The 25748-nt window shown below is 36.1% G+C and overlaps 3 protein-coding genes across 4 annotated transcripts; 1 reads left to right on the top strand and 2 right to left on the bottom strand.

The window, feature by feature from the left end:
• The first annotated feature begins 689 nt into the window (after positions 1 to 689).
• On the top strand, positions 690 to 6609 carry LOC143922195 (uncharacterized). Its single transcript, XM_077445414.1, has 3 exons — positions 690 to 803; positions 2078 to 2527; positions 5453 to 6609. The coding sequence occupies exons 2-3, from the start codon at positions 2093 to 2095 to the stop codon at positions 6248 to 6250; spliced, it is 1233 nt and encodes a 410-aa protein (XP_077301540.1). The 5' UTR covers positions 690 to 803; positions 2078 to 2092; the 3' UTR covers positions 6251 to 6609.
• On the bottom strand, positions 3687 to 10220 carry LOC143922196 (uncharacterized). 2 transcript variants are annotated; one of them, XM_077445416.1, is made up of 4 exons: positions 9903 to 10220; positions 9492 to 9735; positions 7466 to 7826; positions 3687 to 4926 (listed from the first exon to the last, which is right to left on the bottom strand). In XM_077445416.1, exons 3-4 carry the CDS (start codon positions 7802 to 7804, stop codon positions 4369 to 4371), a joined length of 897 nt encoding a protein of 298 aa, XP_077301542.1. In that variant the 5' UTR covers positions 7805 to 7826; positions 9492 to 9735; positions 9903 to 10220; the 3' UTR covers positions 3687 to 4368. The 2 variants fall into 2 exon arrangements, with proteins under 2 accessions (XP_077301542.1, XP_077301541.1); XM_077445415.1 differs by lacking the exon at positions 9492 to 9735 and having other exon boundaries at positions 10078 to 10217.
• Positions 10221 to 12477: 2257 nt separating this feature from the next.
• LOC143922194 (uncharacterized) lies at positions 12478 to 12918 on the bottom strand. The gene has a single exon (XM_077445413.1). The coding sequence runs from the start codon at positions 12916 to 12918 to the stop codon at positions 12478 to 12480; it is 441 nt and encodes a 146-aa protein (XP_077301539.1).
• Positions 12919 to 25748: the final 12830 nt, after the last annotated feature.

The raw sequence follows: 25748 nt of genomic DNA, 5'->3' as shown, positions 1-25748 counted from the left end.
ATAATCGCGCTGTTGTTGGAAGAAGAAGCTCAAGAAGGCAATAAAAAAGCATGGAGGCGTTTTGATGTGCATCCCATGTTAAAAAATAGAAAAACCGAAGGAGAGTTTTGGACACTGTATAAGGAGCTTGTGGATGATGGACAAATTTTTTTTAAATATTTCCGTAAAAAATTATTATTTTTTTTAAATATTTGCGCCAAAACCATGTCGAAAGATTGAACAGCTGTCAACTATCACTATCGATAATTGGTCCAAAACAGCAAAGCGGCAGACTCATGGCACGTAATTCGAGTGTATATTTCCACGATGGCCAAAAAAACGGATACGATACGTTGCTGTAAGGTATGAACAGGGTACTGCTGTAAGCCTGCCGTGGCGTAAACGTGACGGTTGGTATGAATATACCCATACAAAATGTACCAAAGAATACTTTTCGTACGGCCGGATATCTGCTGAAGTCGGTACGTGCTGACTAGGTATGAACATACCTTTATACTTGTCTCCGATTATAATTTTATTATAATGAACTTATAATCCGATTATACTTTCTTACATTTAATATATGCTAGACTTGTTTAATGTTTTGTATGTTGATCAAATATAAGTTGACAGCACTGATGAAAGACCGCCTACAAGGGACTATTGGGTCCCAATACCGGTCTGTGATTGGTTACTTTAATATTAATGCTGATTTGACATTTCATAATGACAAATAGACCATCCAAACATGGCTCGTATTGTATGAAATAGTCTGGAAGCGGTTTTGTCTACTAATCATTATCTTGGTTGACCGATAACTGCAGGTGAACAATTATAATTATTGCATCGGGATTTTTAGATGACCAATTGTAATACGCTATTGATAACTTTCAACATCCGTTGAAGTAATAAAAAGATATTCAAATATATTTTACGAAAAATAAAATTTTTCTAAAAAACATTATAATTTATTATAACGTTGACCCGATTTTATTTTTCTAAAAAAATAAAAATTTATTAAAACTGACCCGATATCACCGTAGGTTACCGTTATAACTGCATATTAATATTTTACTATAAAAATATCATCTATGTACATACCGCTGTAGCACCATCTAAAATAGTGAAAACCATCAGTTTATATCCATATAATTAGTATGCAGTGATAAAACATCCCGGATCGAACGTGTAACCATTTCCGACCACGAAATACATACTGCGTATGTTAATATAGATCATTTATATATTACAATTGCAACGAAAATTATCTGATCACCTTTAGTAACACATTATAGTCATGTAGTTTCCTCCCATACGTTATTTGAAATATTTCGGCATTTATGTATACAAATTCGAAAATTAACGTAAGTTCATTATTAAATTTTATGTGATATTATGCTTGAACTATTTGTGTATTCGTGTAAATAAAACTCAAAGAAAACAGAATTTTTTAAATTTAATATCTCACATTTATGTAGGGTTTAAATTTAAAAAATCGTAGGTCCAGTGTGAATTTTCATTTGCCGATATAATTTGTGGTTAATGTATGTGAATGACTTTGAACAAACGTCACACTTGTGTGATGTTAGATCAGAACTTTTCCTTATCGTTTTTTCATTATGATGATTTGGAAAAACTTTCTCCATCCATCTGAAAAATAAAGCAATAGTTAAAACTTTAAAAGCAATATATATTCACAATAGTTTCTGAAAATATAGCATATGTATGTAACGTTGAAATTCGTGAATTACATACATAGTCTGAGTGACACAAAATCTATTCATACTACTATTCAATCTACATCTAATAACAACTCATGGATATCAGTCATAATTAATATTCCTAAACCAAAGCATGTGACGAGAAAAAAGAAGTATCCACAAAGTAGAAATATGTCAATAACACAAGGCTGTACAGTTGTTTCACGATTTAACACACACGGCATCCACATAGGACCAATAAAATGGCATCTATCACTAGTTAAACATTCAAACGATGAGTCCCAGCATTTACACTTGTAAAAAGTATCTTAAATGAAATTGCTACTAATAAACTTACATTTTTATATGTATCTTATTGTTTGTTAATGGTTTTCTAGTTGAATTTTGTCATCATGTGGTACGAAGAAGATGTGATAATAGCTGCTGCAGCTTATATTATCATTAACGAAAGAAAAAAACGCAAGCGGAGCTGCTGGATGCGACCTTCCTTGAAAAAGAGGAATGATCGAGAAGAGACTCGAGCAGAGGCCGATCCTCGTCTTGATCATCACTTAGCGATCGCTCACCTTCAAAGCGCTCTCGGAATGTCAAGCCTCGATTTCGATGACTTGGTAAATAAAATCGGGCCGATTATCTCTAGACAAGACACAATTTTGAGGCTTGCCATATCTGTTAAAGAGCGCTTGCTAGTCACATTGAGGTTCTTGGCTACTGGAGATTCTTACAACTCCATGATGCAGCTGTTCAATATATCAAAACAAGCTATTTCCGCTATGATACCGGAAGTATGCGCCGCCCTTGCTATGAAACTTCAACACGAAATAAAGGTATTTGAAACAATGATTAACCAATGTCTGGTATATTGGTCAATTGAATTTTAAAATTAGAAGTAATGTCATACACTGCCATTAATTAGTAGTGAGCTAGAACACTATTATGAGCACATGAGGTTTCCACTAGTGTTATTTTTAACTTTACATCCAATTGACCATATACCTATATAATACTATAGATGGACCAATTACGTTTAAAATCATGTGAAAATTAAAGTATATATGTTTTATTTATTTTAATTTAATGAATTATAATTCAATATTAATTATTAAGAATATTAATATAATATAATTCAATTAATAATAATTAAGAATATTGCCTTCAAACTAGAAAAAAATATATTGAAATTTAATTTATTTGCCAATACAATAAAACCTCGATTTAACAAACTAATATCAGTATGTTCTCAAAAAAATGCTGAATATATTTATATCATATGATACTTCAGACTTTGATCTACCGAATTGTTATATTTTGCTGTTTATCTTTCGCTTTATGTAAACCCAACATAGATTGCCGTCCTTCAGAAACCTTGGTCATCCCTCTGGTTCTTCTCGCGGTCAGCTCGCATGAGTAGTCATAGCCAGGTCATTCTCATAAATTTCATACAGTACATGATTGCAATTTATCAGCCACTTGATATCCTACATACCACAAGAAGAATACTAATTGTAATTGTAATAGATCTTGGTTTCACATAGGTATACATATGTTTAAGCTAAAGTATTTTCAATCGTTTATCCCATCCTCTATGTATGAAAGCTTACCCCGGGTTGCAATATTTTTAATATTAGCGGAAATGGGAATTATGGCAAAGTTGTAATGTGGTTTCCATAAGATATCCCATTTAAAATATTTGGCGTTTTAACATCTCAAAAGGTTTTGACAGATAAAAGTTTCATGCGACACCTGGTAGGAGTCTATTTGAAGACTAGCACTTTAATTAAAACCAATAATTCGTGTATGAACCAACTAGTATGGTCATGAACGAACTGGAGTGAACACTTGGACAATAACATACACACATATGTTATTTTATGCATATTTAACAGAAAAACCATCCCCCTAGTGGTCTGGAATTAAGGTTTCACAGTTTGTATATATTTTTTATAAACACTGATTTTTTATCATTGTAGAAATAAAACTTAAAAGTGAACCTGAATAAAAATTTATTGACATTGACGCAATGTTAACAAATAATCGCTCTAATTTAACAACATAAAATGTAATGTCAAACAAAATCGAATGTAATAAAATCTATGTTAAAGGAATAGAATATGTACAGAAAAGCCAATTTTTATATTGCGATTTGGTTAAAATGAACATAATTATATTAATACTTTGTAAAATATATTAATTAAGTAAAAAATGAGAATATGGAGAGTACAAAGATCGAACGTACATAACAAAATATTGTATTTAATATCATATATATTTTTTCAATTTCAGTAACCCCTTGCACTGCAATATAGATTATTAAATTAATATTATGTACATATAATGTAATTGAATAGTTGCCAATGAAAGTAAGTAAATATTATAAAGGCAATAAATCTCGATCATCCAGAATCACATTAACCAGGTGTATATATAAAATATTCAATTAATAATAAACTGTTTCTATGCATTTTACCCATAGATTAATGTTTTTCTTATCACCTTGAACAATCGAGAAGCCTATTTTTGTATAAAAAAATGTAATATATGAAGTGTTGAATTATTAAATTCTTCAATGATACATTCAGTCATCAAAATTTTACATTATTGCCATTGGATACACCGAGTAAAAGCTTATTCCAGTGCAAGGTGTTATAATGTTTAAAATTTAATAGAATTAGGTATTCAAATAACTCTGAAGAGTAGTATCGTCACCACTGTCGAAATTATTTGCCTCGGGCATCAACTGCTGCTGCTGGGATCCATTCATATTTGATGGCGTCGAAGAAATAGGCAGTCCAGTATAGTCATATCTTCCCATACCCGCCTCCAATAATATATTCGATATTTTGTGTTCGACTACTAGTTTGGCTTTATCAGTTCTCAGGTTTCTCAGTCTGGAAGCGACGTACTCTCCGAAAACATCACAGTCATCTCTCCTCTTTCCATTATTGTATATACTTTTCATTATGGCGTACGCTTGATCAAGCTTCTCGTCGGTCTTCTTCATTTTAACTGCTCTAGGACTGCGAAAAGCAGCCGTTCTTTTCTTCTGTCTAACCAAGGGTACGGATGTGATTAAAGGGGGGGTCGAAGGAGTCAGTGAGTCTTCACTTTGGTGATCATATTGAGGAAATGTTTCATTCGCAAGCTCTTCCTCACTTTCGTGATGCTCACTCTTGATATTGGTAATTTCAACTTTGATTTTATCACTTGAATAATCTGAGGTCCCCTCCTGAAAAAATTAACAAATTATTTTGTAGCATACACATGATGTTAACGTAAGCTTGGGTCGCATTAGAACATTTGATAGAAATGTTAGACCTAATGACGTAATATTTATCGTATAGTATGGCCCAAGTCTTACAAATGTATCTATTAACCAGAAGTATAGCTCGGTGGTTACGTTAATGGTAACCACGGAGAGGTTCCCAGGTTCAAGCCCTGGGTTGATCGCGATTGAAAAGAATTTCTTCCGAGTATTATCTGTAGTACTGCTGACCAGACTTGGATATTTGTGACCGAAGTCTAACGTTTCCTATCACAGTTCGCCAATTTATCTGATTTCATTGTTGAAACGGTTCCTCGTAAATAGGCAAAACCATATTACCTACTATTTGTCACCATTCTTTGAATATTATTATGTAATTTATAAATGTAAAAGTTAAATACCATAGGTATCATGGTAAAATATACAATTTAAAAAGAAAAGAAAAAAAATCAAGTTATATGAAATATCATAATATTAATTCTGCTTTCAGTTACCTACAAAAGAAGAACAATGGCAAGATATAGCAAGTGAATTTTATTCCCGTTGGAAGTTTCCGCACTGTGCAGGAGTTGTAGATGGAAGACATATCACATTACAAACTTCGAGACACTGTGTCAGTGAAAATTTTGATAAAAAAATAGTTATTTTCGGTTTAGTGAACGCAAATTACCAGTTTATGTATTTCAATGTCGAATTTCAAAGTAGGATATCGGAAGATGAGGCGTTCAATAGCACCAATTTTAATAAAAATTTAATGGACCGTACATTAAACTTGCCAGATCCAACAACTCTTATTGGACGTGAAAAACTAGTTCCGTACGTGTTCTTAGGCAACAGTGCGTTTACTCGAATTCCAAATTTACTCAAACCATATTTTGGCGCTCAAGAAAAAGGATCGCCGAAAAGTGTATTTAACTACCGTCTCAGTAGAGTGCAGAGAGTTTCCGAGAATGTATTCGGTATAATATCGGCCAAGTTTGGCGTCTTTCAGAAGACATTACTTTTAGAGCACGAGAAGATCAAAAAAATCGTGTGTGCCTGTATCTACCTGCACAACTATCTTAGAGGAAGTCCTAACTCAAGACGGTACTACACACCGGAGGGTAGCTTTGACTCTGAAGATAAAAAAACCGGTGAAGTCATACTCGGCTCTTGGAGGAAGGGGTTCAGTAAATTAAATATTTCATTAAAAGAAACTGCACCAGAATCGTATACGGAAGTTTCAAACACAAGGCAAGAGTTTACAGAATTTTTTCAAACAGCGGAGGGATCAATCACTTGGCAATGAAGTTATTAACCCCTTATGTACTGCTGGAGTTTTCTGAAAACTATAAAAAGCCTGCGTATTTTTCGCAGTAACTGGAAAAGTAATAGGTTTTGTAAATTAAACATATCTAGCTCCTAAACCTTTCTATCAATTAAATTAAAAATGGGAATATATAATATATTTTTCACATTTATCTTCGACCTTGTGAATTATCAGATCAGTATTTCTCAAACTGTGTTGATTGCTGAATTCAATTGTGTACAACATTTATATACATTTGAAACATAAATTCTCGTTAAATGAACTCTGTTTCTATACTTGTCTCGTCGACTTTGTACAAGCAGTATATGAAAAATGTTTAATTAATTGAAATGAACTACATAAATACCAGTGGCGTGCGCTGAAATTCTCTTTCTTTTTGTCGTACAGCCTTACTTAATGTGCACGAACGGGATACAAGAGGAACAGCCTGTTCCTCTTGTATCCCGTTCGTGCACATTAAGTAAGGCTGTACGACAAAAAGAGAGAGAATTTCAACGCACGCCACTGATAAATACATATGTACATACATAAAGTTATCAATCCTATCCAAAATTGATGCCAAATTAAAAATTATTCAAGTATAGAAACGGAGAGTTGATTTAACGAGAATTGGTGAAACCAGGCCCACTGATTTTCACGTAATAAACGATATCTATCATATAGATCATTGTATTATTCTTTTGAATGAAAGATTCAATTTGAGAAATATGTATGAATGCTACGCGACAAAAAACCAATCGATTTCAATATCTCGGGATTTAAAATCTTCTCTGAATATTGTCGATCAATTCCTTGGAAAAAAAGTCAAGCTTTAAATCATAGAAATAACTTTTTTTAAATTTGTTTTTCGATATTTTGGATAAAGATATGCTGGTATGATATCTATAAATGGAAGTTTGAAAATAATTTTTTTAAATAATACTTTTTATTTTTGTATACAGTTTGGAGGATTAAATAACATATGCTGTGTTGACGGCCTTTGAATGAAGTCTCATTAAAAACACAGTGTATGTGTTTACAGCCCGTAGTGAGTTTAATACTTTATGTTATCTAAATTAAAACTTATACTTGTATATTATACTAGGTGCGAAAGAATGATAATTATTAAAAATGTCTTTATATTCATTAATACATATATGAAAAAAATTATGTATGAAGTACGAATTACGTATTTTTAATTATACCAAGTCTTACCTCACTTTGTTGTTCAATTTCTTCGAAAGATTCGCCTCTGTGTTTATCTTTAAGGAACATCATATGGTCGTACGCGAACCATTTTGACATAAATCTCCCTCCGCCCCCAGCTTGGATTTGTTGGTACTTCCTTCGCTCTCTATAGAATTGTGAGCATAAATTTTTTACTTTACGTTTAACTTCCGGTATATTACTCCCAATAGCCAAGGAAATTTCTTTCCAAGCCTCGCGCACAGAATTCCTACATTTATGCTGGTCGTTTTTAACATCCCATAAACACTCCGCCTCTTTGTATAACTTCAACATTCTAATTATTTTATCATTCGTCCAATGATCCATAGTCAAATTTATGAACACAGGCCTAGATTAGACAACACAAGAAAGAATCAGAACTATACGACACAAATAAACAAATGAAAAATGTCACACACACTGTTTCGTCAGAGTATTGGCTAACTCAAAGAAACTGCTTGAAAGATGACGATTTAAATCTTCTCCAAAGTACTGTTATTACTAGTACTCCTGCCACTACCGACTAAAGCTTTTTTGAAAGGAATTTATTAATCACATCTTGCTAAGCTTCCACAATGCTGCACAATTCGTTTTATCTTCAGTCTGACTGTTGATTAAGTTTTTCCTATCTGTTATTACATACATGCTACAAACACCAAACGTGGACTGACAATAAAGTTGTCTCGTATGTATACTAGTATCAAGAAACATAAAACTAGTTGTTAAGTACATACTTACTGCATGCCAGTAGCATTCTTATTCCATCTAGACGTATTGTCTCGTTTACTAATTTGTGAAGACTTCAAAAAGAGTATAACTATAAGTGGTGTTCTTTAACCCTTTGCCCGCGGCAATAAATATAGCGAACAAGCCCTGTACGCGGCAACTTTTTCGCAAATTTGGTAATCGAGTTTTCGACCTTAAATACAGATTTTAATATTTATTCAAGTAACCAGATATGTTAATTAACACATAAAGTATTATTTTAAACAATTAAATACATAATATATCTCGTAGTTTTGGCTTAATTGTCAAATAATCATTCTTCATACAATTGAGACGTATCGTCGCCATTGTTCAACAGACGTGACGTCACATAAACGATGTTTCAGTATGGTTCCACAAAAAACTAATTTTGCCTGGTATATATTCATTTTAAGCAAATTGAATAGATGGCATTCAACTCTCAGTAATATATTCAACCAATTTTGAACCTTAAAACAGTTGAAATAGACGCATATAAGGCTCAAAATCCCGTGCAAAGTTCAGAAATACTATGAAAGACAGCCGCGGGCAAACGGTTAAACACTAATATTCTTTCAATAAATCTTATCAATAATTGGCCAGTTTAATTCAATTTCTTTGTAATTTAATTAAATACTGCTTTAGTTGTGAGTGAAAGCGCCATTGTGCAATTCCTCATGTAAATCTTTTTTTTTAGAATATGGCTCATAATGAAGCTCAAAGGAAAATGGAAAAACGGAAAAATCTTGTCCACATATGGAATTATAGATGTACCATTATATGTACATATGTAAACATTTCATTCCTTCAAGCGCATCACAGATGAAGCGGCACTAACAATTTTCAAGATATAATGAAAAATCAAAAACATTTTGCTGACACAAAGCGTTGAATAGTTTAATTGTTTGGTTTGTCAATATGGTACCAATCTGTTTGTAATGATATTTCAAAACTAGAGCTTGGTCAAATTTCAACTTTTGCTACTTTCCATTTTAAGTTTACTGCTTAAAGTGGATTCAGTGTCGTACAATTGGTTAACACTAATAGCGAAAATCTTTCACAAAAATGTAACAATGACTTATTTTCTATGTGTATACTATATATGTAAGTTAAAATTGAAACTCGTCGCCTGAGTAAATCACTGAATTTCGATTTGCAGCAACAAAAAGCATTTTACTGTGAATATAAGTTCAAATATGATCTTTCAAAAATTCCTCACTGTAGAGGTGTTAAATTTTAACGTCATTCGATTTATAATAGATACTTTTACCGGTGAATTATCGTCAGAATTATTTTCCTTCACACCAATTCGACTTGAGTCGCTATCGTCATAATCATTAGTATGTGTTGATGAACTAGTTTCAATCATGTTATCCCAATTTAAATCATCCAGTAAAACTTCCTCCGTTATGATATTAAAACTCTCGGTTAATTTCAGCCTCTGTAACTCATCACTTTGCTAAGCAGATATTTTACAGAAATACGGTATCTGGCAATCCATCATCCCGCTTCACCTGTGAAGGAAACACAACATAAGAGAAAATTTTCAATGAAATTACAACAGGCAAGGGTTCTTAACATTGGTTCTCCATTATACATAGATTTAGATCAAAGTTTTAAACAGCAAAACTCAAACAAAAGTGGACAATAAGTTAAGAACCCGTGTATTAGGTGAACCAACTTTGAGCCGACAGTAATTCCGGACGCGTTGTTCCAGCGGATGAGGATCGTCATACATGAAGATTAACGACTCTGCCGGTGTATAGAAGAGGCAAAGTCGACACTCCATCTCGCTTGATGGAAATGATAGCTTTCTCTGATACTAAAATATTATTCCATGAATAAAATATACCAACCGGAACATCGATACCAACGGCTCACTTTTTCACGTTAAAATTCATTTATATATATTGCTAAAATATAACACTCTCAAGGCTACGCCCTTGAGGAATCTGCACTAAGTAAACACACTAGTGACACTTCTCATAAGAACGACTATGTACGCGTAGGATTTGCGCTGGCAACACTAGCAAAACGTATATAATGGTAAATGGATTATTTCGCACATTGCGATCGCGCGCACAACAAACGTTGCCACAAAAAGCGCGTTTATGAAATATCTAACAAAATATTGTACAAATTCCAACTCGGAAAGAACCTCCTCAAATACATTTTTACAAGCTTTTTGTATTTTTATACATTTTGTATTAGCCAATAGTATGGCTCGGTGGTTGCGTTTGTATTAAGCATCGAGAGGTTACCAGGTTTGATCCCGTGCTAATCTAAATACTGCTGGTCAGACTTTAATATTTGTGACTCCAAGTCCATCGTTTCCTCCGAACGTCCATCAAATTGGCAAAAACAATGTAATACTAAATCCATAGATGTCTCTATGGATTAATTAATTAATTGTTAATTTCGAGTACTTCAGCCTCCCGAAATACACCGATTTATGAAATAAAAAATGCTGTAATGTTTGTAATTAATTGTCTAGGAAGGCGCATTGGGTTTACCTGTTAGACCTTCTTTCTATGTAAAATAAATTAAAATAAAATTAGCTTCACTCTGTTATTTATGTAATGTATTCATTGGAAAAATTTAATTCAGTGACAAAAAAGCGTAAAAATAAAAATTGCGAGTAATATGTACATATTAGTAATTAGCAGGGTTTTTTTTACCATTTAACGCGGTGGAACGGCGTTCCGCCACCTTTTTGTTTCAGCATTTTCTATGTTTCAAACGAATATTCTATATAGTATAATTTGAATATAATATTTTCTAATAAAAAATAAATTATTTCCGGCACCTTTATTTTTCAGAAAAAGCTCTGGTAATAAGTAGAGGTAGGATAGTCACAGTGCTATCCATTGTTCCATTGTTGTAAATTCTTTGTAAAAAAGGTTCGGAAAACCTTTAACAATGCATTTACAACCTTTGAACAATACGCGGCACCTTCTGGGTTCGGTGACTAGTAATAAGTATATAAGTACTTGACTGTACATATATGGCGAATTTTGTCGACGAATTCGCTACTGCTGGGCAGATGGAATTTGCAGGCTTCGCTCACATCACTCACCATTTTGAAACAGATCCTTAAATGGAGCTGGGCCCTGGGAATTTCTGGCATCTTATTATCCCGCATATATTCAACCTACTCGTGTAGTCAAAAACTGTAATATTTTCCCTGGTCATTACAAGTACTCTACAAAATATTTTTTACTCACCCGTTGTTTTCGCTTACGACATGATAATTTGTTTGTAAACTTATTCAAAGGTTCTGCAACAGTTTTCTTTATAAAACAATTGAGTTGAAATAATTTAATATTTCTTTTGGTAGCGCATATTTTTGAAATCCTTTATATTTCTATGAGTGGCATGCGGTGAAATTATCTCTCTTTTTGTCATTGTTTAATGTGCGCGGGCAGAATACGGGAGGAAAAGCCTGTTCCTCTTGTTCCTGTTGTATCCAGCTCGCGCAAAGTAAGTGAGTATGTACCGTGTACCATGCACCCTTTTTTTATCTTTCGACTTAAGATCTTTCGATTTTCGATCTTTGCCTTCCGATATTTGCGTTTTCGGGCGTTTCACATTCGGGCCCGTGAGGTAAACCCCACCGTACCATACATACCCAACGTAATAGTTACCTAACCTAACCCAACCTAACCTAACTATCCTCGGAAACAAAGTATTCAACTATACAAGATATACACTTAAATTGCTAACCTAACCATGACCGGATTTAAAGAATTCGAAATTGCTAGATATACACAATACGTGCTAACCTCACCAAACCTCACCCAACCTAACCTAACCATCACCGGATTTAAAGAATTCGACATTGCAATAATATACACAAAACTCGCTAACCTCACCAAACGTAACCCAACCTAACCTAACCATCACCGGATTTAAAGAATTCAATATTGCAATAATCTACACAAAACTCGCTAACCTAACCCAACCTAACCTAACCATCACCGGATTTAAAGAATTCGGCATTGCAATAATATACACAAAACTCGCTAACCTCACCAAACCTTTTTTTTTTCCCGTGAGAGGGGAAAACCTTGCATAGGCCCCCCCGGCCCGAATTCCATGGGGAGTGAGAGATTCTTACTCACTAAAAACCCCTCTCTCTCTTTCAGCTGCTGCCGGACCCGCACTTAAGCATTACCAGGCAGCAGCTGGCCTTGCACAATGCGCTCACCCAGAAGACGGCAGAGGCCCACCTCAGGTCGCGGTGCTCTTATCGAGTCCTACGACTCAGAAGCAGGCTCCTGGCGTCTCCTTTCCCTTTCGGACTGCAACTTCTCCCCGATCGCGGAGGCAGCAAAGGCCTCCCAAGCCGACCAGCTCCCTCTGTCGCGGAGCATGGAACCCATCACCATCCCCGTCCATAGCGTTTCCTCCCCGATCGCGGCTTTGAGGGCCTCTCTCGGGGCATCCCACGCAGGACAGTGAAGCAATGTATGCTCCGCGTCATCATCAGCTGCCTCACAGTGGTGGCAGCTTGGTGTTGCTTCTTTCCCTATCTTGTGCAGATAGGTTCCGAAGCAACCGTGTCCTGTCAACAACTGGGTGAGGTGATAGCTCAGGTCGCCGTGTGTCCTTCCGCACCATTGCTTCAGGTCATCGACAAGCCTTTGCGTCCACCTCCCCCCAGTAGCTGACTCCCACCGCTGCCGCCACTGTATCATGGTGGCATCCCTCGCTTCGAACCTCACCCAACCTAACCCAACCTAACCTAACCATAACCGGATATAACGAATTCGACATTGCAAGATATACACAAAACGTGCTAACCTCACCGAACCTCACCCAACCTAACCTAACCATCATTGGAATTAAAGAATTCGACATTGCAATAATATACACAAAACTCGCTAACCTCACCAAACGTAACCCAACCTAACATAACCATCACCGGATTTAAAGAATTCGACATTGCAATAATATACACAAAACTCGCTAACCTAACCCAAGCTAACCTAACCATCACCGGATATAAAGAATTCGACATTGCAATAATATACACAAAACTCGCTAACCTCACAAAACCTAACCCAACCACACCTAACCATCATCGGATTTAACGAATTCGAAGTTGAAATAATATACACAAAACTCGCATACCTCACCAAACGTAACCCAACCTAACCTAACCATCACCGGATTTAAAGAATTCGACATAGCAATAATATACACAAAACTCGCAAACCTCACCAAACGTAACCCAACCTAGCCTAACCATCACCGGATTTAAAGAATTCGACATTGCAATAATATAAACAAAACTCGCTATCCTAACCCAACCTAACCTAACCATCACCGAATTTAAAGAATTCGACAATGCAATAATATCCACAAAACTCGCAAACCTCACCAATCCTAACCCAACCTAACCTAACCATCACCGGATTTAAAGAATTCGACATTTCAATAATATACACAAAACTCGCTAACCTAACCCAACCTAACCTAACCATCACCTGATTTAAAGAATTCCAAATTGCTATAATATCCACAAAACTCGCAAACCTCACCAAACGTAACCCAACATAACCTAACCATCACCGGATTTAAAGAATTCGACATTGCAATAGTATCCACAAAACTCGCAAACCTCACCAATCCTAACCCAACCTAACCTAACCATCACCGGATTTAAAGAATTCGACATTTCAATAATATACACAAAACTCGCTAACCTAACCATCACCTGATTTAAAGAATTCCAAATTGCTATAATATCAACAAAACTCGCAAACCTCACCAAACGTAACCCACCTAACCTAACCATCACCGGATTTAAAGAATTCGACATTGCAATAGTATCCACAAAACTCGCAAACCTCACCAATCCTAACCCAACCTAACCTAACCATCACCGGATTTAAAGAATTCGACATTTCAATAATATACACAAAACTCGCTAACCTAACCCAACCTAACCTAACCATCACCTGATTTAAAGAATTCGAAATTGCTATAATATCCAGAAAATTCGCAAACCTCACCAAACGTAACCCAACCTAACCTAACCATCACCGGATTTAAAGAATTCGACATTGCAATAATATACATAAAAATCGCTAACCTCACCAAACCTATCCCAATCTAACCTAACCACCACCGGATTTTAAGAATTCGACATTGCAAAAATATACACAAAACTCGCTAACCTAACCCAACCTAACCTAACCATCACCGGATTTAACGAATTTGAAATTGCAATAATATACACAAAACTCGCTAACCTAACCATCACCGGATTTAAAGAATTCGACATTGCAATAATATACACATAACTCGCTAACCTAACCCAACCTAACCTAACCATCACCGGATTTAAAGAATTCGACAGTGCAATAATATCCACAAAACTCGCAAACCTCACCAAACGTAACCCAACCTAACCTAACCATCACCGGATTTAAAGAATTCGACATTGCAATAATATAAACAAAACTCGCAAACCTAACCATCACCGGATTTAAAGAATTCGACAGTGCAATAATATCCCCAAAACTTGCAAACATCACCAAACGTAACCCAACCTAACCTAACCATCACCGGATTTAAAGAATTCGACATTGCAATAATATAAACAAAACTCGCTATCCTAACCCAACCTAACCTTACCATCACCGAATTTAAAGAATTCGACAATGCAATAATATCCACAAAACTCGCTATCCTAACCCAACCTAACCAAACCATCACCGAAATAAAAGAATAAGACACTGCAATAATATCCACAAAACTCGCAAACCTCACCAAACAAACCAACCTAACCTAACCATCACCGGATTTAAAGAATTCGACATTGCAATAATATCCACAAAACTCGCAAACCTAACCAATCCTAACCCAACCTAACCTAACCACCACCGGATTAAAAGAATTCGACATTTCAATAATATACACAAAACTCGCTAACCTAACCCAACCTAACCTAACCATCACCTGATTTAAAGAATTCGAAATTGCTATAATATCCACAAAACTCGCAAACCTCACCAAACCTTACCCAACCTAACCTAACCATCACCGGATTTAAAGAATTCGACATTGCAATAATATCCACAAAACTAGCAAACCTCACGAAACCTAACCCAACATTACCTAACCATCACCGGATTTAAAGAATTCGACATTGCAATATTATACACACAACTCGCTAACCTAACCCAACCTAACCTAACCATCATCGGATTTAAAGAATTCGACAGTGCAATAATATCCACAAAACTCGCAAACCTCACCAAACGTAACCCAACCTAACCTAACCATCACCGGAATTAAAGAATTCGACATTGCAATAATATAAACAAAACTCGCTATCATAACCCAACCTAACCTTACCATCACCGAATTTAAAGAATTCGACAATGCAATAATATCCACAAAACTCGCAAACCTCACCAAACGTAACCCAACCTAACCTAACCATCACCGGATTTAAAGAATTCGACATTGCAATAGTATCCACAAAACTCGCAAACCTCACCAATCCTAACCCAACCTAACCTAACCATCACCGGATTTAAAGAATTCGACATTTCAATAATATACACAAAACTCGCTAACCTAACCCAACCTAACCTAACCATCACCTGATTTAAAGAATTCGAAATTGCTATAATATCCACAAAATTCGCAAACCTCACCAAACGTAACCCAACCTAACCTAACCATCACCGGATTAAAAGAATTCGACATTGCAATAATATACATAAAAATCGCTAACCTCACCAAACCTATCCCAATCTAACCTAACCACCACCGGATTTTGAGAATTCGACATTGCAAAAATATACACAAAACTCGCTAACCTAACCCAACCTAACCTAACCATCACCGGATTTAACGAATTTGAAATTGCAATAATATACACAAAACTCGCTAACCTAACCCAACCTAACCTAACCATCACCTGATTTAAAGAATTCCAAATTGCTATAATATCCACAAAACTCGCAAACCTCACCAAACGTAACCCAACCTAACCTAACCATCACCGGATTTAAAGAATTCGACATTGCAATAGTATCCACAAAACTCGCAAACCTCACCAATCCTAACCCAACCTAACCTAACCATCACCGGATTTAAAGAATTCGACATTTCAATAATATACACAAAACTCGCTAACCTAACCCAACCTAACCTAACCATCACCTGATTTAAAGAATTCCAAATTGCTATAATATCCACAAAACTCGCAAACCTCACCAAACGTAACCCAACCTAACCTAACCATCACCGGATTTAATGAATTCGACATTGCAATAATATAAACAAAACTCGCTATCCTAACCCAATCTAACCTAACCATCACCAAATTTAAAGAATTCGACAATGCAATAATATCCACAATACTCGCAAACCTCACCAAACAAACAAACCTAACCTAACCATCACCGGATTTGAAGAATTCGACATTGCAATAGTATCCACAAAACTTGCAAACCTCACCAATCCTAACCCAACCTTACCTAACCATCACCGGATTTAAAGAATTCGACATTTCAATAATATACACAAAACTCGCTAACCTTACCCATCCTAACCTAACCATCACCTGATTTAAAGAATTCCAAATTGCTATAATATCCACAAAACTCGCAAACCTCACCAAACGTAACCCAACCTAACCTAACCATCACCGGATTTAAAAAATTCGACATTGCAATAATATCCACAAAACTATTAAACCTCACCAAACCTATCCCAATCTAACCTAACCATCACCGGATTTTAAGAATTCGACATTGCAATAATATACACAAAACTCGCTAACCTAACCCAACCTAACCTAACCATCACCGGATTGAACGAATTTGACATTGCAATAATATACACAAAACTCGCTAACCTAACCCAACCAAACCTAACCCTCTCCGGATTCAAAGAATTCGACATTGCAATAATATACATAAAAATCGCTAACCTCACCAAACCTAACCCAACCTAACCTAACCATCACCGGATTTAAAGAATTCAACAGTGCAATAATATACACAAAACTCGCTAACCTCACCAAACCTATCCCAATCTTACCTAACCACCACCAGATTTTAAGAATTCAACATTGCAAAAATATACACAAAACTCGCTAGCCTAACCCAACCTAACCTAACCATCACCGGATTTAAAGAATTCGACATTTCAATAATATACACAAAACTCGCTCACCTTACCCAACCTTACCTAACCATCACCGGATTAAAAGAATTCGACAGTGCAATAATATCCACAAAACTCGCAAACCTCACCAAACGTAACCCAACCTAACCTAACCATCACCGGATTTAAAGAATTCGACATTGCAATAATATAAACAAAACTCGCTATCCTAACCCAACCTAACCTTACCATCACCGAATTTAAAGAATTCGACAATGCAATAATATCCACAAAATTCGCAAACCTCACCAAACGTAACCCAACCTAACCTAACCATCACCGGATTTAAAGAATTCGACATTGCAATAATATAAACAAAACTCGCTATCCTAACCCAACCTAACCTTACCATCACCGAATTTAAAGAATTCGACAATGCAATAATATCCACAAAACTCGCAAACCTCACCAAAAAAACAAACCTAACCTAACCATCACCGGATTTAAAGAAATCCACATTTCAATAGTATCCACAAAACTCGCAAACCTCACCAAACGTAACCCAACCTAACCTAACCATCACCGGATTTAAAAAATTCGACATTGCAATAATATCCACAAAACTAGCAAACCTCACCAAACCTATCCCAATCTAACCTAACCATCACCGGATTTTAAGAATTCGACATTGCAATAATATACACAAAACTCGCTTACTTAACCCAACCTAACCTAACCATCTCCGGATTCAAAGAGTTCGACATTGCAATTATATACATAAAAATCGCTAACCTCACCAAACGTAACCCAACCTAACCTAACCATCACCGGATTCAAAGAATTCGACATTGCAATAATATAAACAAAACTCGCTATTCTAACCCAACCTAACCTTACCATCACCGAATTTAAAGAATTCGACAATGCAATAATATCCACAAAACTCGCAAACCTCACCAAACAAACCAACCTAACCTAACCATCACCGGATTTAAAGAAATCGAAATTGCAATAGTATCCACAAAATTCGCAAACCTCACCAATCCTAACCCAACCTAACCTAACCATCACCGGATTTACAGAATTCGACATTTCAATAATATACACAAAACTCGCTAACCTAACCCAACCTAACCTAACCATCACCTGATTTAAAGAATTCGAAATTGCTATAATATCCACAAAACTCGCAAACCTCACCAAACAAACCAACCTAACCTAACCATCACCGGATTTAAAGAATTCGACATTGCAATAATATACATAAAACTCGCTAACCTCACCAAACCTAACCCAACCTAACTTTACCATCACCGGATTTAAAGAATTTAACAGTGCAATAATATACACAAAACTCGCTAACCTCACCAAATCTATCCCAATCTAACCTAACCACCACCGGAATTTAAGAATTCGACATTGCAAAAATATACACAAAACTCGCTAACCTAACCCAACCTAACCTAACCATCACCGGATTAAAAGAATTCAACAGTGCAATAATATCCACAAAACTCGCAAACCTCACCAAACGTAACCCAACCTAACCTAACCATCACCGGATTTAAAGAATTCGACATTGCAATAATATCCACAAAACACAATATACACAAAACTCGCTAACCTAACCCAACCTAACCTATCCATCACCGGATTTAAAGAATACGACATTGCAATAATATACACAAAACTCGCTAACCTCACCAAACGTAACACAACCTAACCTAACCATCTCCGGATTTGAAGAATTCGACATAGCAATAATATAAACAAAACTCGCTCTCCTAACCCAACCTAACCAAACCATCACCGAAATAAAAGAATAAGACACTACAATAATATCCACAAAACTCGCAAACCTCACCAAACAAACCAACCTAACCTAACCATCACCGGATTTAAGGAATTCGACATTGCAATAATATCCACTTAACTCGCAAACCTAACCAATCCTAACCCAACCTAACCTAACCACCACCGGATTTAAAGAATTCGACATTTCAATAATATACACAAAACTCGCTAACCTAACCCAACCTAACCTAACCATCACCGGATTTAAAGAATTCGACATTGCAATAATATCCACAAAACTAGCAAACCTCACCAAACCTAACCCAACCTTACCTAACCATCACCGGATTTAAAGAATTCGACATTGCAATAATATACACACAACTCGCTAACCTAACCATCACCGGATTTAAAGAATTCGACATTGCAATAATATAAACAAAACTCGCAAACCTAACCCAACCTAACCTAACCATCACCGGATTTAATGAATTCGACAGTGCAATAATATCCACAAAACTCGCAAACATCACCAAACGTAACCAAACCTAACCTAACCATCACCGGATTTAAAGAATTCGACATTGCAATAATATAAACAAAACTCGCAAACCTAACCATCACCGGATTTAAAGAATTCGACAGTGCAATAATATCCCTAAAACTCGCAAACATCACCAAACGTAACCCAACCTAACCTAAACATCACCGGATTTAAAGAATTCGACATTGCAATAATATAAACAAAACTCGCTATCCTAACCCAACCTAACCTTACCATCACCGAATTTAAAGAATTCGACAATGCAATAATATCCACAAAACTCGCTATCCTAACCCAACCTAACCAAACCATCACCGAAATAAAAGAATAAGACACTGCAATAATATCCACAAAACTCGCAAACCTCACCAAACAAACCAACCTAACCTAACCATCACCGGATTTAAAGAATTCGACATTGCAATAGTATCCACAAAACTCGCTAACCTAACCCAACCTAACCTAACCATCCCCTGATTTAAAGAATTCCAAATTGCTATAATATCCACAAAACTCGCAAACCTCCCCAAATGTAATCCAACCTAACCTAACCATCACCGGATTTAAAGAATTCAACAGTGCAATAATATACACAAAACTCGCTAACCTCACCAAACCTATCCCAATCTAACCTAACCACCACCAGATTTTAAGAATTCAACATTGCAAAAATATACACAAAACTCGCTAACGTAACCCAACCTAACCTAACCACCACCGGATTTAAAGAATTCGACATTTCAATAATATACACAAAACTCGCTAACCTAACCCAACCTAACCTAACCATCACCGGATTTAAAGAATTCGACATTGCAATAATATCCACAAAACTAGCAAACCTCACCAAACCTAACCCAACCTTACCTAACCATCACCGGATTTAAAGAATTCGACATTGCAATAATATACACACAACTCGCTAACCTAACCATCACCGGATTTAAAGAATTCGACATTGCAATAATATAAACAAAACTCGCAAACCTAACCCAACCTAACCTAACCATCACCGGATTTAATGAATTCGACAGTGCAATAATATCCACAAAACTCGCAATTATCACCAAACGTAACCAAACCTAACCTAACCATCACCGGATTTAAAGAATTCGACATTGCAATAATATAAACAAAACTCGCAAACCTAACCATCACCGGATTTAAAGAATTCGACAGTGCAATAATATCCCCAAAACTCGCAAACATCACCAAACGTAACCCAACCTAACCTTACCATCACCGGATTTAAAGAATTCGACATTGCAATAATATAAACAAAACTCGCTATCCTAACCCAACCTAACCTTACCATCACCGAATTTAAAGAATTCGACAATGCAATAATATCCACAAAACTCGCTATCCAAACCCAACCTAACCAAACCATCACCGAAATAAAAGAATAAGACACTGCAATAATATCCACAAAACTCGCAAACCTCACCAAACAAACCAACCTAACCTAACCATCACCGGATTTAACGAATTTGACATTGCAATAATATACACAAAACTCGCTAACCTAACCCAACCTAACCTAACCATCTCCGGATTCAAAGAATTCGACATTGCAATAATATACATTAACATCGCTAACCTCACCAAACCTAACCCAACCTTACCTAACCATCACCGGATTTAAAGAATTCACAGTGCAATTATATACACAAAACTCGCTAACCTCACCAAACCTATCCCAATCTAAACCTAACCACCACCGGATTTTAAGAATTCGACATTGCAAAAATATACACAAAACTCGCTAACCTAACCCAACCTAACCTAACCATCACCGGATTTAACGAATTTGAAATTGCAATAATATACACAAAACTCGCTAACCTAACCATCACCGGATTTAAAGAATTCGACATTGCAATAAAATACACAAAACTCGCTAACCTAACCCAACCTAACCTAACCATCACCTGATTTAAAGAATTCGAAATTGCTATAATATCCACATAACTCGCAAACCTCACCAAACAAACCAACCTAACCTAACCATCACCGGATTTAAAGAATTCGACATTGAAATAGTATCCACAAAACTCGCTAACCTAACCCAACCTAACCTAACCATCCCCTGATTTAAAGAATTCCAAATTGCTATAATATCCACAAAACTCGCAAACCTCACCAAATGTAACCCAACCTAACCTTACCATCACCGGATTTCAAGAATTCGACATTGCAATAATATAAACAAAACTCGCTATCCTAACCCAACCTAACCTTACCATCACCGAATTTAAAGAATTCGACAATGCAATAATATCCACAAAACTCGCTATCCAAACCCAACCTAACCAAACCATCACCGAAATAAAAGAATAAGACACTGCAATAATATCCACAAAACTCGCAAACCTCACCAAACAAACCAACCTAACCTAACCATCACCGGATTTAAAGAATTCGACATTGCAATAATATCCACTAAACTCGCAAACCTAACCAATCCTAACCCAACCTAACCTAACCACCACCGGATTTAAAGAATTCGACATTTCAATAATATACACAAAACTCGCTAACCTAACCCAACCTAACCTAACCATCACCGGATTTAAAGAATTCGACATTGCAATAATATAAACAAAACTCGCAAACCTAACCCAACCTAACCTAACCATCACCGGATTTAATGAATTCGACAGTGCAATAATATCCACAAAACTCGCAAACATCACCAAACGTAACCAAACCTAACCTAACCATCACCGGATTTAAAGAATTCGACATTGCAATAATATAAACAAAACTCGCAAACCTAACCATCACCGGATTTAAAGAATTCGACAGTGCAATAATATCCCCAAAACTCGCAAACATCACCAAACGTAACCCAACCTAACCTAACCATCACCGGATTTAAAGAAATCGACATTGCCATAGTATCCACAAAACTCGCAAACCTCACCAATCCTAGCCCAACTTAACCTAACCATCACCGGATTTTAAGAATTCGACATTTCAATAATATACACAAAACTCGCTAACCTAACCCAACCTAACCTAACCATCACCTGATTTAAAGAATTCCAAATTGCTATAATATCCACAGAACTCGCAAACCTCACCAAACGTAACCTAACCTAACCTAACCATCACCGGATTTAAAGAATTCGACATTGCAATAATATCCACAAAACTCGCAAACCTAACCAATCCTACCCCAACCTAACCTTACCATCACCGAATTTAAGGAAGTCGACAATGCAATAATATCCACAAAACTCGCAAACCTCACCAAACAAACCAACCTAACCTAACCATCACCGGATTTTAAGAATTCGACATTGCAATAATATACACAAAACTCGCTAACCTAACCCAACCTAACCTAACCATCACCGGATTTAACGAATTTGACATTGCAATAATATACACAAAACTCGCTAACCTAACCCAACCTAACCTAACCATCTCCGGATTCAAAGAATTCGACATTGCAATAATATACATTAAAATCGCTAACCTCACCAAACCTAACCCAACCTTACTTAACCATCACCGGATTTAAAGAATTCACAGTGCAATTATATACACAAAACTCTTTAACCTCACCAAACCTATCCCAATCTAAACCTAACCACCACCGGATTTTAAGAATTCGACATTGCAAAAATATACACAAAACTCGCTAACCTAACCCAACCTAACCTAACCATCACCGGATTTAACGAATTTGAAATTGCAATAATATACACAAAACTCGCTAACCTAACCATCACCGGATTTAAAGAATTCGACATTGCAATAAAATACACAAAACTCGCTAACCTAACCCAACCTAACCTAACCATCACCTGATTTAAAGAATTCAAAATTGCTATAATATCCACATAACTCGCAAACCTCACCAAACAAACCAACCTAATCTAACCATCACCGGATTTAAAGAATTCGACATTGCAATAATATAAACAAAACTCGCAAACCTAACCATCACCGGATTTAAAGAATTCGACAGTGCAATAATATCCCCAAAACTCGCAAACATCACCAAACGTAACCCAACCTAACCTAACCATCACTGGATTTAAAGAATTCGACATTGCAATAATATAAACAAAACTCGCAAACCTAACCATCACCGGATTTAAAGAATTCGACAGTGCAATAATATCCCTAAAACTCGCAAACATCACCAAACGTAACCCAACCTAACCTAAACATCACCGGATTTAAAGAATTCGACATTGCAATAATATAAACAAAACTCGCTATCCTAACCCAACCTAACCTTACCATCACCGAATTTAAAGAATTCGACAATGCAATAATATCCACAAAACTCGCTATCCTAACCCAACCTAACCAAACCATCACCGAAATAAAAGAATAAGACACTGCAATAATATCCACAAAACTCGCAAACCTCACCAAACAAACCAACCTAACCTAACCATCACCGGATTTAAAGAATTCGACATTGCAATAGTATCCACAAAACTCGCTAACCTAACCCAACCTAACCTAACCATCCCCTGATTTAAAGAATTCCAAATTGCTATAATATCCACAAAACTCGCAAACCTCCCCAAATGTAATCCAACCTAACCTAACCATCACCGGATTTAAAGAATTCAACAGTGCAATAATATACACAAAACTCGCTAACCTCACCAAACCTATCCCAATCTAACCTAACCACCACCAGATTTTAAGAATTCAACATTGCAAAAATATACACAAAACTCGCTAACGTAACCCAACCTAACCTAACCACCACCGGATTTAAAGAATTCGACATTTCAATAATATACACAAAACTCGCTAACCTAACCCAACCTAACCTAACCATCACCGGATTTAAAGAATTCGACATTGCAATAATATCCACAAAACTAGCAAACCTCACCAAACCTAACCCAACCTTACCTAACCATCACCGGATTTAAAGAATTCGACATTGCAATAATATACACACAACTCGCTAACCTAACCATCACCGGATTTAAAGAATTCGACATTGCAATAATATAAACAAAACTCGCAAACCTAACCCAACCTAACCTAACCATCACCGGATTTAATGAATTCGACAGTGCAATAATATCCACAAAACTCGCAATTATCACCAAACGTAACCAAACCTAACCTAACCATCACCGGATTTAAAGAATTCGACATTGCAATAATATAAACAAAACTCGCAAACCTAACCATCACCGGATTTAAAGAATTCGACAGTGCAATAATATCCCCAAAACTCGCAAACATCACCAAACGTAACCCAACCTAACCTTACCATCACCGGATTTAAAGAATTCGACATTGCAATAATATAAACAAAACTCGCTATCCTAACCCAACCTAACCTTACCATCACCGAATTTAAAGAATTCGACAATGCAATAATATCCACAAAACTCGCTATCCAAACCCAACCTAACCAAACCATCACCGAAATAAAAGAATAAGACACTGCAATAATATCCACAAAACTCGCAAACCTCACCAAACAAACCAACCTAACCTAACCATCACCGGATTTAACGAATTTGACATTGCAATAATATACACAAAACTCGCTAACCTAACCCAACCTAACCTAACCATCTCCGGATTCAAAGAATTCGACATTGCAATAATATACATTAACATCGCTAACCTCACCAAACCTAACCCAACCTTACCTAACCATCACCGGATTTAAAGAATTCACAGTGCAATTATATACACAAAACTCGCTAACCTCACCAAACCTATCCCAATCTAAACCTAACCACCACCGGATTTTAAGAATTCGACATTGCAAAAATATACACAAAACTCGCTAACCTAACCCAACCTAACCTAACCATCACCGGATTTAACGAATTTGAAATTGCAATAATATACACAAAACTCGCTAACCTAACCATCACCGGATTTAAAGAATTCGACATTGCAATAAAATACACAAAACTCGCTAACCTAACCCAACCTAACCTAACCATCACCTGATTTAAAGAATTCGAAATTGCTATAATATCCACATAACTCGCAAACCTCACCAAACAAACCAACCTAACCTAACCATCACCGGATTTAAAGAATTCGACATTG

The sequence above is a fragment of the Arctopsyche grandis genome, unplaced genomic scaffold (genome assembly GCF_051622035.1).
Source record: "Arctopsyche grandis isolate Sample6627 unplaced genomic scaffold, ASM5162203v2 HiC_scaffold_795, whole genome shotgun sequence".
Lineage (NCBI taxonomy): Eukaryota > Metazoa > Arthropoda > Insecta > Trichoptera > Hydropsychidae > Arctopsyche > Arctopsyche grandis.
The sequence above is the reverse complement of the archived record's forward strand: the minus strand, read 5'-3'. Positions and strand labels throughout refer to the sequence as shown.

Bases quoted from the DNA above. Each gene is read 5' to 3' on its own strand.
- LOC143922195 (XM_077445414.1), top strand. From the start codon at position 2,093: ATGTGGTACGAAGAAGATGTGATAATAGCTGCTGCAGCTTATATTATC. The intron at 2,528-5,452 runs GTATTTGAAACA...TTCTGCTTTCAG, and splicing joins AACTTCAACACGAAATAAAG to TTACCTACAAAAGAAGAACA.
- LOC143922196 (XM_077445415.1), bottom strand. The intron at 4,927-7,465 runs GTAAGACTTGGT...TAATTTTTTCAG, and splicing joins AAATTGAACAACAAAGTGAG to GAGGGGACCTCAGATTATTC.
- LOC143922194 (XM_077445413.1), bottom strand. From the start codon at position 12,918: ATGATACAGTGGCGGCAGCGGTGGGAGTCAGCTACTGGGGGGAGGTGG.